Below are 14,336 nucleotides of genomic sequence, written 5' to 3' on the forward strand. Positions count from 1 at the left end.
TCCTTAATTTTATGCACTGGCCTTGTGGAGCTATTAACAGCATCAGGTAAAGTGTGTGCAGGCAGCCTGACAGGCTGGGGGCTGAATTAAGGCAGGGAAATGAAGGACTGGAGGACAACAGGACTGCTGAAACATCACGGAGGGAACCAAAGGCAAAGTCAGGTCACCTTGGGCTCACAGCTGCCCAGCCCAGCTCTCTGCTGCAGTACAGCTTCTGCTGTTTAGGGGCATTGCAAGCATCTAACTTGGGCTTAATGGGGGAAAAAAGAGAGGGAGAAGGAAGAAAAAGAACAGGAATAAAATGAGCATAAAAGTCTCATGGGCATCATTTAATTAGAGTTGCCTGAAACCTTGAAAAAATATTTGCTGAACAGTTTATTTGACCTTTATGTGTCAAATACTTCACAAAAAAGCTCTCAGCGAGTGGTTTTCTGCCAGTTAGGCAGCTGGGTGAATACTATCCAAAACTGCTCTGCTGGAGGATGGCTTCTCTCCAACCAGCCTGAATTTAAATACAAACTCCAATGAAAAGGATTCCCAAAAAAAAAAAAAAAAAAAAAAAAAAAAAAAAAAAAAAAAAAAAAAAGGATGGAAGAAAAAATAAATCAAAAGCTCATTCCTCTGATCATTGCAATGGTCTTTTTGAGTTGTAAGAGGACAGCTTCCTCAACAACACGAGCCCCACCTCCACACACCTGGTTTTGACAACAGTAATTACATTCCTGGGAATAGAGAGAAGGTAATTAATAGCCTTTTGTGGTTTTACTATTTTAATGCAGTCTTTTCATTTCTCAGTAACTCTATGGTAACATGCTGTGGGCTGTTAGACCTTGTTAAATTAAACAAAATACACTCTCTTTAAGAATGCTATTCTTTAGCTGCCAGCTATTCAAAACTGAATTGAAACTACCTGCATTGTAATAGGAGCTCTAAGATCTTTCTGATGCTGAAATCCAATCCCTCCTGATCTCTGCTTGTGCTGTCTTAGCCTAAAAGGCACTGGGTGCCCTTGATAAAGTTTCCCATTTTGTGATAGTGCTCCCAGATGTAATGAGACAGAACAATAGATAAAAAGGGAGATCAGCAGAAAATGACAACAAAAGGGAGATACAATGCAAGCTTCAGAGATAAGGGAAAAGTACTGATCTTATAAAGGACACATAGGTGTATAGAAAGAAATTCTCCCACTCTTTAATTGTGAAAAAGCCTTATCATGAATTGGGTTTGGCACAGCTCCCTTGATGATGCTGGATTGGGGCTGAGCACTGTCAAGTTTCTTACCATGTGCGGAAGGCGGATGTTGGCAAGACTTTGGATGAGAGCCTGGCTCAACCCTGAGAGCTCCAGGAACAGGGCTTCATTTTGCTCCTCTATGATTTTGTTTTCCTCCTCAATGTTCTTCAGGTTCTTCTCCATGGTGGAGATCTGTGGAGCGAGGAGCACGGCAGGGTCACCAACCCTCACCAGTGGCACCCACCAACACGCATCACCCCTGGGCTTGAATGCATGGCCAAGGACACAAACCTGGGACTGGAGTTTCACCATGGCTGCTTCCATCTCTGAGTTGGACTCGTTCAGCTCACTGATCTCCTTGTTCAGCTGCTTGATCTCCTCATCATTCTCCAGAACTGCAGGAGGAAAGGTCATGGGCAGTCAGCAAATGCTCTTGGGAAAAGCAAAAGTGTTGGGCTTTCTGCTGAGCCCATCCTGCTGCACCGTCCTTACCTTGGCTTTTACATCCTTGAAACAGGACGTACCTCTCACCTGCCTTTTTCTTTCTATTTATTTTATAATTAATATTTTTATTATCACAGGTCAATGATACTTGAACAGGTCAATATGTAAATGCAAAAGCAAAGGACAGCAGAGCAGTTGGAGCCCAACACATCCCCACACCCAGCAAGGTTGATTGTCCTGAACAGTCAGGTCACTCTCTCCGATCCTGAGTTTGGAATGATGCCATTTAAAAAACTAATGCATATCTTGATGAGAAATTACGAGGTCCATAAAATAAAGCAATATTTCTAGAGGAGTGCAGGTATTTATAGGTTCCAAACGATCAAGTTCAATGCTTGAACCTTGTCAAATACCACAGAAAGCTCAGTAATAGCACTGGTAATGCAAAGTGCCATTGCTAACAAAATTCCAGATCCAGAAATATCTCAGTATTAAAAGCCCTGAATAGGTGGAAATCGCTGAGTGACTGCAAGGGATTTGTAAAAATGCCAGCGAATATATGAAAAAAAAATCTGAATCTCAGCATTACTTCTTTTGCCTTCTTTATTGTTGCTCCCTTTAAACGTGTGACTCAATGAGTGAGACTGGTACCATGCCAGCACAAACACCCAGAAAACACAAGCAATGGGTCTTCAAAGTACATGATGTCCTTGAAATCTGTGCCCAGATTTCAGCTTAAACCTCCCCAGTCTAAAAAGAAAAAGATCTATGGGCCCAACACCCTGACACACCTGCAAGGCAAAGGAGTGAAAAATCTTACCATCGCTGGTCTTGAACTTGGTGTTGAGAATTTCATCCCCTGAGAGTTTTCCTTTCTTCCCAGCAAAAGTAGCTCTTGGACACCCTGACAAACTGAAAAACAAGTAAAAATGGGTTTCATAAACTCTCAGTATTTATAGGTGCTTATGTTCCCAACATAAGAACATGTGCCATTTGGTGGAATTCAAGCTGCGAGACAGTTCTTCTAAAAGCTTTTTATGGTACAGAGGAAATTGCTTTATGAATAATGCCACAAAATGCCCCATTTATAAAGCGAGAGCTATTTTCTTTAAGCAAGGATTAAAAACACATTGCTTCCTAAAAGAGGAGGTGTGCCAGGTGAGGAGGGCGAGATGAGTCTGGTTGTCTTGGGCACCAAACTCCTATTTGTGGTGCTCAAATTGTGTTCTATTTGCTCAGCATGCAAATAGGGATTTGGATTTGAGGTTAGGAAGAAATTCTTCCCTGTGAGGGTGGTGAGCCCAGAGCTGCCCAGAGAAGCTGTGGAAGATTGCTGGAAGTGTCCAGTGTCAGGCTGGACAGGGCTTGGAGCAACCTGGGCTAGTGGAAGGTGTCCCTGCCTGTGGCAGGGGGTTGGAATGAGATGATCTTTAAGGTCCCTTCCAACCCAAACCATTCTGTGATTCTGTGACTATTAAAACAACCACACATTTTCTCCATTCAGTAAACATCAACCTGACTCAACTCAGCATCAAGATCACCAATTCTTGAGCCTGGCATGAGGAGCTGCACACTGCTCAAGCAGCATCTTGGGGCAGGTACATTTATCTACAGCAAAACCACCATGCTCACACTGACACAAACCGCAGGATTTACCTTCTGTGAGTGAGGAAGCTCCCGTTGGCGTGGCCAGAACCGTCACAGCCTGGGGTGGGGCAGGTTGGGCCTTCGTTCTTCAAGGACTTCCAGGAGAAGGAGGAGCCGTTGAGCGATCCCTCCTTCTGCCTGCGGGCAGCCAGCGGGCAGCCGGAGGCGCTCCGGTGGGACGCGTACTTGCCGCTGATGTGTCCCAGCCCAACACAGCCCGGAACGGGACACCTGGGCACAGGGAATCACCCAAAGTTACATCAAGGGCAAGGAGCAGAAGGAAGGAATAAAGAAAGGGAGGAAATTATTGATGAGCAGCAATGAGGAAGCCTGGGAAGAGAGCGTTTGTATTTGGGTCTCGTCTGGAGTTTATAGGGGAGATATTTGGTTGATGGAAATAGCAGATGGGAAATTAAGAGCTACGAGTGCTCCTTCAAAAGAGCCAAAGAGAATCAAGGAGAATTCTGCAGGAGGGAAGTCTGTGGAGGTCACGTCACATGAGGCAAAAGCAGGTCCCCGTGGTGTCAGAAACCAGGTGTTTGGTGCCTCACTGGGGACAAAAAGGGCAGGTTGGGCTGCCTGACATGAGATCCTGATGTACCCCAAGGCTGACATCACACTGAACCATCACACACGTACTGCTGGCTCTGCCCTGTGTCACTGCTGATGAACCCAGGCTCATTTCTTAACACCCTGCCCCAGCACAGTCAACACAGCATAGGAGCCCTGTCTGTGCCCTTGGGCGCACAGCCCTCCCCAGGAGCCAGTCCCTGAGCCAGGAGCTGTTCCGGCTGTGCACAAAGAGCTGCAGCCCTGTTCCTGCCAGGAGGGCATCTGAGGGGTTTCTGAGCCTGCACCCCATCAGACAGGACAAATCACTGAATCACCCCTCACCCTGCAGCCACAGCCTGGCCCCGCTTGCCTCCTCCTCCTCCTCCTCCTTGTTCACATCCTGCCTCTCCGGGGAGATCAACCCACGCTCTCAAGGGGATAAAGTGGGAATTATCATCAAGGCAGCACATGAGCCCTGCCCTTACCAGACTTCAGCTCTTTATGGCCAGTTCAAACACACAGGAGCTGTGAGGAGCCTTGTGGAAGCACCAACACAACTTGTGCTACTGCCAAGCACAAGAGTGGCTCTCTAAAAGGCACCTCTTTCCTCCCTCCCCACCAAATGGCATTCTCCCTAAATCCTGCCATCCTACAAGCCCAGTGTATCTATCAGGGTTTCTGCTGTGGTTTGCATTTGTTTTAAAAATGCTTGTCAATTATAAATACAGTTAAAAGTTTATTACTCAAGGGAGGTTACTCAAAAATAGAGGAGGTGGAAGGAGGTAAGAAATGACAAAAATAGCCCCTATGTCCTTAGTTTGGAAGCAATTAGGGACTTTGAGGCTCTCCAGCAAAAGCATTCACAGAGCTGCTCCTGAAAATCACAAGCTGCGTTTCACCACAGAAATTATTGCCCTGATTGTTTACATTCCACACAAAAGGGAGATGACAGCAAAAGGGGGGGCCCTACACCCAGCCTTTTCCCAAGATAATTTGAAAAATGCTGATCTCGATTTTAATCAGCTGCAAATGCAGCACAATTCACTTATAATATCCCTGCCAGCAGGATCCTCAGTAAATTCATAACATCATTGCTTTTATATGATCACGAGCAAATTACTGAATCCTCAGGAGGAAAAGGAGAAGGGGGAGAGGGGGGAAGAGCAAGAGAGAAAGAGACAAACCCCAGCATTTCGTATGCAGCCGTTACAGCCCAACCATTACATATTTTACACCGTTAATTTAACTTTTATTACATTTTCATTGTTAAAAAATAAACCAGAGCCTTATTGTGCAAAACAGCTGTCTTGGATGTATTTTATTTTTTTTAACATTATTATTATTTAATGGGAGCACCAGTAGCGTTTGATCAATTAGACACCTGTGGATGCTTCCGCTGTATGGGCTGGGCTGAAGGTTGAGGTGATCTGTTCAATCACATCTGCAGCAAATTACTTGAAGGATGAACAGCACAAACAACAGGGACTAAATGACTTTCTCCTCGGTGATGATGTGCAAAACTCGGCCGGGTTCCAAGTGGAGTTCAGTGCAGACAGAGGAAGGATTTAGAGCCAAAGCTCCTTAAGATAAACCCACACCAGGCGCACCTTGCCGTGGGTGGTGGGACAAACATGCCACAGGCTGGGGGAGGCACCAGCCAGGGATTGTTGTGCCACATTGTTTTGCACACCTCAGAGGAGATTCTGCCCCTCCTGGAAGAGGGGGGATTGCTGTCTGGGCCATGGGATGTTAGGGAATGCCTCCACCTCCTGCTGCTGCTGCAGAGAGCCTCATATTTCACATTTCAGATTTCCATCTCACATTTCCTGCACCCATGTCCATGGTTCCACCAAGACCTGTCTGGGGGGTGTTGGCACAAGCTTTCTAGGAGTCAGAAAATCCAGCCCCATTTGGAGCCAGGAACCTAGAGAATCTATGGATTCCCCACCCCTGGAAGTGTCCAAGGCCAGATTGGATGGGTCTTTGAGAAACCTGGTCTAGTGCAAGGTGTCCCACCCCATGGCAGAGGGTTGGCATGAGATGAGATTTAAGATCCCTTCCAACTCAAACAATTATGATTTCTTGCAACTTTATCTTCCCAGTGTTTACATCCTTAGGGTGGACAAGGAGAAACCCAGCCCCTGGTGAGGATGCTGGTGGGGACCCTCACTCTGCTGTGGGCCACCCCATGTTCCCCACAACCAAACAGCCACATAAAAACTCCTTTCTCCTTGCACTGGGAAGAGAAACCACACTGGGGAAACTGCCCTGTCCTGCCCTGAATGAGGAAGGCACAAATCAGCAAAACCACAGCTTCCCCAGCCCCACAGGGCATGTGTTCCTGGAGAAACCATGGAGAGGGGTGACCTCCCAAGTGGAGTCTCCAACCATGGTGAGAGCAAAGGTACAGCCAGCAGCTGCACATCACCAATTTGCTGCCTGCCCTTCCCTTCTCTGTGTCACTGGTTAATGGCACAGCTTTGCAACACCACCAGCAATTCAGCGTATTTGAGCCAAAAGAGGCTTTTTTCCTGCAGATTCTTGAGTAGGTTGCTTAATTTTTAATAAACTCTGCAAACTCCTGCTAATTATCACACGGCTCATTTAACTGAGAGGCTTTCCTTCCTGTAGACTGAGGAGGAAGAACAGAGCAGATGGCTCAAATATCATCTTTTTCTGAAAGGTCCTTCCCCCCCAGCAGGCACATCCCAGCTTCCCACAGCCCCTGCAGGGTTCTTCCACCCCCACTGGGTCCTGCTTTGGCTCAGCCTCTGCTCCAGACCAAAATCTGGGCACATGGAGATATCCACCTCTGCTCCTCTGGAGGGCAAGACCTGCCCTGGGAGTGAAATATTTTTTTTAAAAAGCTCCATTTGGAGACAGTCTGCTGAGCCAAAGGGGTTTGGACAGATATGGCAGCACTCATGGGCAGCCAGAAACCCTTGGAAGTGGTTGATAATTTTTTCCATGTTTCTTTTTGCCCCCTTCCACCTGCACTTGCCGGGTGAGTGTACAGGCTTCAGAAAGAATGGAGATGCTCTGAGGTAACAAAAAAACAAACAAACAAAAAAAAAAAAATAGGGTCCTGGAGTCAGTGCTGCCTTTCATGTTCTGTAGCTGTGTGAGAAGATACAGATGCCAGACCCCACATGCTGAGCCTGTGATGTTCAGACTTGCTAAAAGTCAGGACAAATGGATTTCACAGCTCATGAAAACTCCTGAGGTGGACTAAGCAATTTCAAATCTCTATTCCCCACAGGAATAAACCCCCTGGGATGTTTTGAAAACTTCAGCCTGAGGCAGCAGAGAGAGGTTTTTTCCAGTTCACTTAGAATATTCTGCTCTGGCAAAGACTCCACAAAACACAGTTCATTCAGGGTTACCAGATCCTGACCCAACTCAGTGCTGGGTAGTTTCTACTCCATCAGCCCTTGCCTGCCCATTGCTTCCCAAAAACCTGCAATTTTTGACTTGACTGTGGGGTTTTACCTTCCTTTACAACACTGCTGTGATTTTCCAGGAATTATATAAAGCACAGCTAGCAGAGAAACTGTTTGTGCCCTACCAACCTGCCTTTCACATCTGCAAGAAAACTACACCATTACCTCCCCACCACCCAATTTGTCCATCAAATATCAAAACTGCAACACCAAAACACAGCAAAGAGCTTTGGCAGAGGATGCTCAAAGCAGCACGAGAGAGGGGGGATGTGGGGTGGGAGCTGAGTGATCCCCCACGTAAATCTGTGTGAGATGAAGTGGAGGGAGTGACAAGCTCTGCTCAGGAGTTATTCCCAGACTTACTTCATCAGCTCTGGGTCTTCTTTATCATCCTTTGTCGGGGTGATCTTGATCCCACTTTTCTTGGCACGAGGGCAGCCTGACAGACTGTGGTTAAAAAGAGAAGAAAGGCCTGTCTCACTGGCAGAATCTCTGCATTTGCTATTCCCCCGCTTCAGTCATCTTTCCCTTGAATTTGGCACAGTGTTTTTGATCTCTCTCGTTTTGCAGCTTCACATCACGAGGAGAAGTCAGAAGGAAAAAAAATAGTAAAAAATTGAGGGAGGTGGACAGTAATTAATGGTGTCTAGATAAGAAGATATCTGCTAACAGCCTGCAATGTTTAATGGAATTGTTGAAACAGAAGGCTCAGATCTGTGCTATTAATGTTCTAAAGTGATAATAGAAGTCATAAATAGGTAGCAATATTAACAGGAACATTGCATCAGCTAAAATCTGACCCTTTGTCTTTTATTCTGTTGAAAGGAGCTTCTAATCAGATTCTGAAAACATCAGAAAAAAAAAAAGAAGTCAGATTAAAGAGATGAAAATAGGCTTCAGTTGTCAGTAACATTAATGTTTTATTCAGAACTTTACAACTCTGCCCACTGCAGGGAAAAAAAAAAAAGAGAAAGAGGAAGCAACACAGAAAGAGACTAGAGAGAAAATAATTTAAGGGAGATCTTACCTTCTATGTGATGCATAATTTCCTGTTATGTGACCAGAGCCATCACAGCCAGGAGTAGGGCACCTGCAGAGGCAAGGGAGGCTCGGATTAGCCTGGGGATGTGAGCAGGGGATCAGCACTTTGTGACAGCTCTTCTCAAAGAGAAATCTGGGCACTGTCAGCATGAGCAGATTTTTCCTTCCTGCCCCTTCCCCTTCTGTAAGGACAAGATTTGGTCTGTAATATCCGTGGTACTGAAGTCAGTGCACCACTGCATGATGTGACATTGGAGAGGAACACCTTGGGATGTTGGGAGCACAGTGAGGAGCTGCTCTCCCATGTGAGGACACAGGTCCCAGCCTGTGTCCCCACCCTCGTGAAGGGGACAGCTCAGGAGCTGATAATGAGCTAAAATGCCCCTCCAGGACAATGTTAACAATGTTTGTCATCTTTAGGAAGGCATAAGGAGAGAGCAAGGGCCATCCAGGGCCAGCAGGATGGACCCAAGCAGAGAGCAGAAACCAGAAAAACAGCTGACAGCTCTGGACTGCAGGGCCCACCATGGCCACCACCAACAGAAGGTTTTGGCTCAGTTCTGGGTGACTTTTGGAGCATAATCTCAGTGAGGGCAAGTGGGCAGCCCATGGCAGAAGGATCCACAGAGTGCAAAACTGGCCAATGCTTCTGATGGCAAATGATGGAGAAACAGGAGGAAAAAGGTTAGGTTAGCCCTGGGACCCCCTCCTTCCACAGCACCATGGCCAGGGGACAGGGAGTCAGCAGGGCACAGCCTGTGAGGGTCCTCAGGCTGGGGACCCCCGGCTCACCACCGACGGTGCCTTTTGGTGCAGACTCTGCCCTTCAGCCGCTGCCTTACAAAAGAGGCACATCATCAGTTTGCTGCCTGCCCTTCCCTTCTCTGTGTTGCTGGTTAATGGCACAGCCTTGCAACACCACCAGCAATTCAGCGTATTTGAGCCAAAAGAGGCTTTTTTCCTGCAGATTCTTGAGTAGGAGCATCTGCAGCCGTGAGTTTCCAGGTGAGCATCCAGAGCTCTCCAGCAGATGCTGGAGGTCACTGCTGTGATCACCCAAAGCCCCACAGAGGCTGGAGGTCACTGCTGTGATCACCCAAAGCTGGCAGGGAATGGCCCGAGCTCAGCAGCGCATCATTAACAGCAAGGGATGGAAAGGAGCACAAAGATCTGCTCTCAGTGCTGTAGGTGACATAAAAGTTGTCATGGGGACGAGGGAGAGCGGCGAGGAGTGTTTGCAGAGGATGTGCAGGCCAGCCTGCCAATTAGCCAGGGCTTTTTGAGTCAAGTGATTAAGGCCAGGGGAGGGAGTGTGTCACCATAATATTTTCTGAAAAATCCCTTCGCCGGGATTTCTTCTCCTGGGAAGCTGGGAGGCTTCAGCTTCTCCCTGTTTTGCTGCTTTGGAATGTGATTTTTTTATCCAGCATGTGAATTGCTTTATTTTAATGACCAATGATGGTCCAGCTGTGTGGAGTCTCTGAGGAGTTGGGTTTTTCTTTATCATTCTTGTTAGCCTTCTGATGTATCCTTTCTCTTTCTTTTAGTATAGTTTTAGTTACCATTTTTAAACATAATACCATAAAATAATAAATCAGCCTTCTGAGAACATGGAGTCAGATGCTCATCTCTCACCTCGTCCTGGGGACCCTCACAAACACCACAGAGGTGTGCAGAGGAAATGCAGGGTGCTGCTGCAGGACCAGGGGGAGATGCTCACTGCTCCTTCTGAGCAAAGCTCAGGGTACATGCAGGAGCTTGCAGAGCCCCCTTTCTCCTTGAAGGAGGGGTTTTTGGTGTCCCCACTTTCTCCAGCCCTGTTTTTAAAGCCACTGATGCCTGGTGTGGGTGGCTGGTTGGTACCTGCAGCAGGGCAGGGGTTGGTGTCTCCAGGACATGGCAGGGAAATGGTGGTGATGCACAGGCAGCCCCTGAGCTCAGGGCCCTTGGGAAAGGCAGATGCTTTCCCTAAAGCTGGACAGGGCTCTGAGCAGCCTGATGTAGCTGAAGATGTCCCTGCTCACTGCAGGGGGTTTGGCCTTTAAGGTCCCTTCCAACCCAAACTATTCTGTGATTCTGCCCCCTGAGAGCCAGGGGAGCAATGGTTTCCACAGGTGACTTTTGTTTGGCAGCTTGGAAAACAGCTTTTTTCAAAAAGTCTTCTCTTTTTGTTCAGAAAATACCAAAATTCTCCTCTTTGCAGCAGCTCTGAGGGAGACTTTGGTGTTTGCAGGTCACTGAATAATCTCCATTGGCAAAAAAAATTGGCACCTCACCTGGGGTAAGAGAGCAGGGGCATGGCCTGGTCCTAGAGGGGTAACAGGGAGGCTCAGAGCCAGGAAAACATAACTGCACATGGGTCTGGTGCAGTAAGGGCAGGACACATCCAGCAGGACCTGAATGAGGGTGCAAATTCTTCAACTCATTTAGAAATTGCAGGTTTGGGAGATGACTGGGGTATTTCCCAGCTCTACACTGTTCCAGTAGAAAGCAAAACTATTTCTCTGTTGTTCTAGCTTCAGGGTGGGAGGAAATTATGAAAACACTAACACCAAGCTCTTTCTTCCTTTCAGGATTTTTAAAGAGGAGAGAGAAGTAATTTGATTTTTATTTTTAATTATCTGGAGACAAATCATACCAACAGAGACCTTTTATTGCATGTTCCAGCCTGGAGCTATTTTTTTTATATCAGGGATATTAACCCCTGAAATAGAATTTATAATAGAAACACTGACATGGTCTTATCTGGAGTTCTGAAAAGCTGTGACTGTGCAATTTATGATATCTCAAAATCCCTTCCTCCCTCCTCTGCTCCCATCCTCACCAGGACATAGGAAAAGAAAAAAAAAAGTGATATTTGAGGAAATAATATTAACAAGCTTTTTTTGGGCCAGAAGTCTCCCTTTTTACACAGTATTTTGATAAAAAGCTCTGACATTGGATGCCAGGGGTGAACACAGCAAGGCTGGACACGATGCTCAGTCTCAGGGATGAGCCTGTTTGCTTTTTGTCTGGCCCTTACTGGGGATGGCCACTGCTCCTGAGAGCTTTTAATATCTTTAACACTAATTGTCTGCTCACTTGGCTGTTCTTTCAAACCGCTGGAGAAACACCAGATCAGCAGAGCTCTTTGAAGAGCTCCTTTCAGAATGTGTATGGTCTATAGTGTGTGATTAAGTGTACTTAGCACTAATCGCAGCAGTCCTTGCCATCCACCAGCAAATTCTATTAATATCAGCTAATCCTGCCACTTTGTCCACCTATGTGATAAGGAGCAGGTGGTTAACTCACACCTTTCCTGGCGCCAGCCCCACACTGGTGGTGGGGCACAGAGAAGCCCAGGAGCCACCACAGAGGGATTTGGGACTTTTCCAATGGTCTTAGTGACCAATGGGGCTGCCACTGGCTCACCTTCAGAAACCCCTGATGGCCCACAGGGCACAGCACTTTTGGGTTTTTTTCATGATGACCCTGTGCAATGTAAAGCCCTCCATGAGGCTTTACTCTCAGTGGAGGCTCCTCAGTTAGCTCAGTGTCCAAATGGTCCAAAAACTGGATTCAGCAAGGCTGGGAACTCAGAGGAGACTCAGCCTGCAAGGATAGGCTGGGCCCATGAAAGAGATGGTGAAAAAGAATTCTCAATGGACTTTACACCAGAGATGCAGATTGGGTGGAGAGGGTTGGGGTCTCCCCCAGTGCTCCCAAGTAAATACAATTTCACCTTCCTTTAAGTAAGGCAACCTAAGAGAGCATTTGGGAAACCCACCTGAATGAATAAGCTCCGACTGAAAAGGAGGGGTTTGGAGGAGATAGCAGCAAAGCTGAATCTGGCATTCAGAGGAAGATACCTTAATGAAAATGTCAAAACCAGGTTCCTCTCTTCAGAAACAGAAATGGGAATGGGGAAGTTTGGATTTCTGTGAGCCCTCGACCACTGGCTCAGGATCTGGCCTCATCAAGCATTTGCTCACTCCTTCTTTCATTCCCTCACAAATCATGGAAATGAAGAGGAACCTCTCTCACTACATCCCAAACAGCCCCTAAAAAGTAGCATAAAAATAGCACTCCAGGTTCTCCAAAAGGGCTGGCTTTGCTGTGTGCTGGCAGTGAGCTCCCAGCTGAGTCTCTACCCAAAAATAAATCCAGGCTCTGGATTATTTGAGATGGACAAAAATGTTAAATGAAAAGGGTTATGACCCAAACTAGGGAACAAGAGCTTAGGAAAAGACGCCAAGTGAAAAGGAAAATAACATGTGTACAATGCCCAGAGGAAACCTGCCAGGCATCCAGGTTATTTCCAATCATTGCCATCAGCCCCCTCCCCAAAATTATCCTTCCTCCATGCCATTGCCTCTTCAACGCAGCAGCTGGAAGCTGGACTCCACCAGAGCTCCTCGCAGGCAGGTTTTGATCAGCTCTTTGAAAGGAGAGGGGAGGGGATGGAAAAGCAAAAGCAGAGCAAGAGGTGTGGGGGCAGGAAGGGAGAAGAGAGAAAAAAAGGGTGGAAATAAAGAAAAAAAAAGGAGTTCCAAGTTGAGCGCAAACATACTTGAGGTCAGCAGAGTGGGCAGCCATGAGGTTTCTGAGGCTCTTGTCAGCAAGAGGACAACCAGAAAGGCTGAAAGAGAAGAGATGGAATATCTGGATAAGCAAAAAAAAAAAAAAAAAAAAAAAAAAAAAAAGGAAAAGAAAAAGGAAAAAGAAAAAGGGCTGGGGCATGGGGAGGGAGAGGGGCAACAGAAGGGGGAGGAAACAGAACCAAACTATCCACATGGTCACAAACTATACCAAAAGAAAATAAAAGTTGTTTTTAAAGTTCAAAGCACGTAGAAAATGTCCACCCACCTGCGGTGAGAGGCATAGTTCCCCGTTATGTGTCCACTGCCATCACAGCCTGGGGTTGGGCAACTGGGCAACAACAACAACAAAGAGCATAAGCGTGGGAAAGGAATGGATTCCCCAGGATCCACGGGTGGGCAGAGCCAGCAGAGCCCCCTCAGGGCCTGTCTGGGGTGTCTCAGTCCAGCCCTGCTCCCAGACCCCTGACACCAGTCCCATCCATCAGATCTTGCTGTGTGTTTCTATGTTTGCATGGATATAAACCAGCTGTTCTCGTTTCAGCTCCCCTTCCTCCCTTTTTACTTCTAAAAGATCATAAGGATCCTAAAAACAATTGGGGGGGTAAAAAAGAGAAAAAAATTGTGGCAAAGGCAAAGAAAGTGTTTAAAACCTTTAGCTGATGGGAGGGCTTGGTGGCAGTGGGGGACTGACACAGCCTGATGGGTGGCACAGCCTGACAGACGTGGCCACCCCCGGCTGCTGCCAGGTTGGATCATTCTTGCCATACTCTGGCTGCAGGAATCATCTTGTTCAGATTTCAGATAAGGTGCTTCAGATTTCATCTTTCTGAAATGATTTTTTTTTCCTCCCAGCCCTTACAGTTGCAAAGAAAAGCTTGCAATCACTGTTTGCTGCCGAAAGGGAATGACAGTAAGCCCTGGCTGTGCCTGGGGGTGATGGGCAGATCCAGGTGAGGGGCACCTGCCTGGAAATGGCACAAGAACTGCACCCAGACACAGAGCATCAGACACAGCAGGCGAGTCTGCTGCTGAGTTAACTACAGCTAATTCATTACAGCCCCTGGGCCAGAGAGGAACAAGGATATTAAATGGAGAGGGAAGGCTCAGGGCTGCCCATGACACCATTTATTTATTCCAGGGCTTTTTCCATTCAGGAAATTTCTCTACCATCACAATAAAATTAAAGCACAGGAGGACTTCAGGGCTCTAGCTCAGAAACTGCTGTTCACATCACTGGTGAGCTTTAAAAAACCCTTTAGAGCTTTGTGGAGGGCAGCTGGTCTGAGCTTTGCTCATTTAGGGAAGATGCTGCTGCTGCTCTGCCCCCACAGATCTCCTCCCTGCCTGGCTGCAGATAACGAGTGGGTTGGATGAGATCAGCAAAGCAGTGCCCACCAAC

General features: G+C 47.0%; 1 protein-coding gene across 4 annotated transcripts in view; it reads right to left on the reverse strand.

Moving 5' to 3' along the window:
• MYT1 (myelin transcription factor 1) overlaps positions 1-14,336 on the reverse strand; it is a 64,312-nt gene that overhangs the window by 3,032 nt on the left and 46,944 nt on the right. For all 4 annotated transcript variants that reach the window (XM_030963096.1, XM_030963098.1, XM_030963099.1 and 1 more), the window contains exons 15-22: positions 13,203-13,265; positions 12,907-12,975; positions 8,344-8,406; positions 7,680-7,763; positions 3,334-3,555; positions 2,498-2,589; positions 1,525-1,628; positions 1,282-1,425 (exon numbers count right to left, since the gene is read on the reverse strand). In XM_030963096.1, the coding sequence (XP_030818956.1) occupies positions 1,282-1,425; positions 1,525-1,628; positions 2,498-2,589; positions 3,334-3,555; positions 7,680-7,763; positions 8,344-8,406; positions 12,907-12,975; positions 13,203-13,265 (841 nt within the window). The remainder of the gene's footprint in view (positions 1-1,281; positions 1,426-1,524; positions 1,629-2,497; positions 2,590-3,333; positions 3,556-7,679; positions 7,764-8,343; positions 8,407-12,906; positions 12,976-13,202; positions 13,266-14,336) is intronic.

This window comes from Camarhynchus parvulus, chromosome 20 (genome assembly GCF_901933205.1).
Source record: "Camarhynchus parvulus chromosome 20, STF_HiC, whole genome shotgun sequence".
In the NCBI taxonomy this organism is placed as follows: Eukaryota; Metazoa; Chordata; class Aves; order Passeriformes; family Thraupidae; genus Camarhynchus; species Camarhynchus parvulus.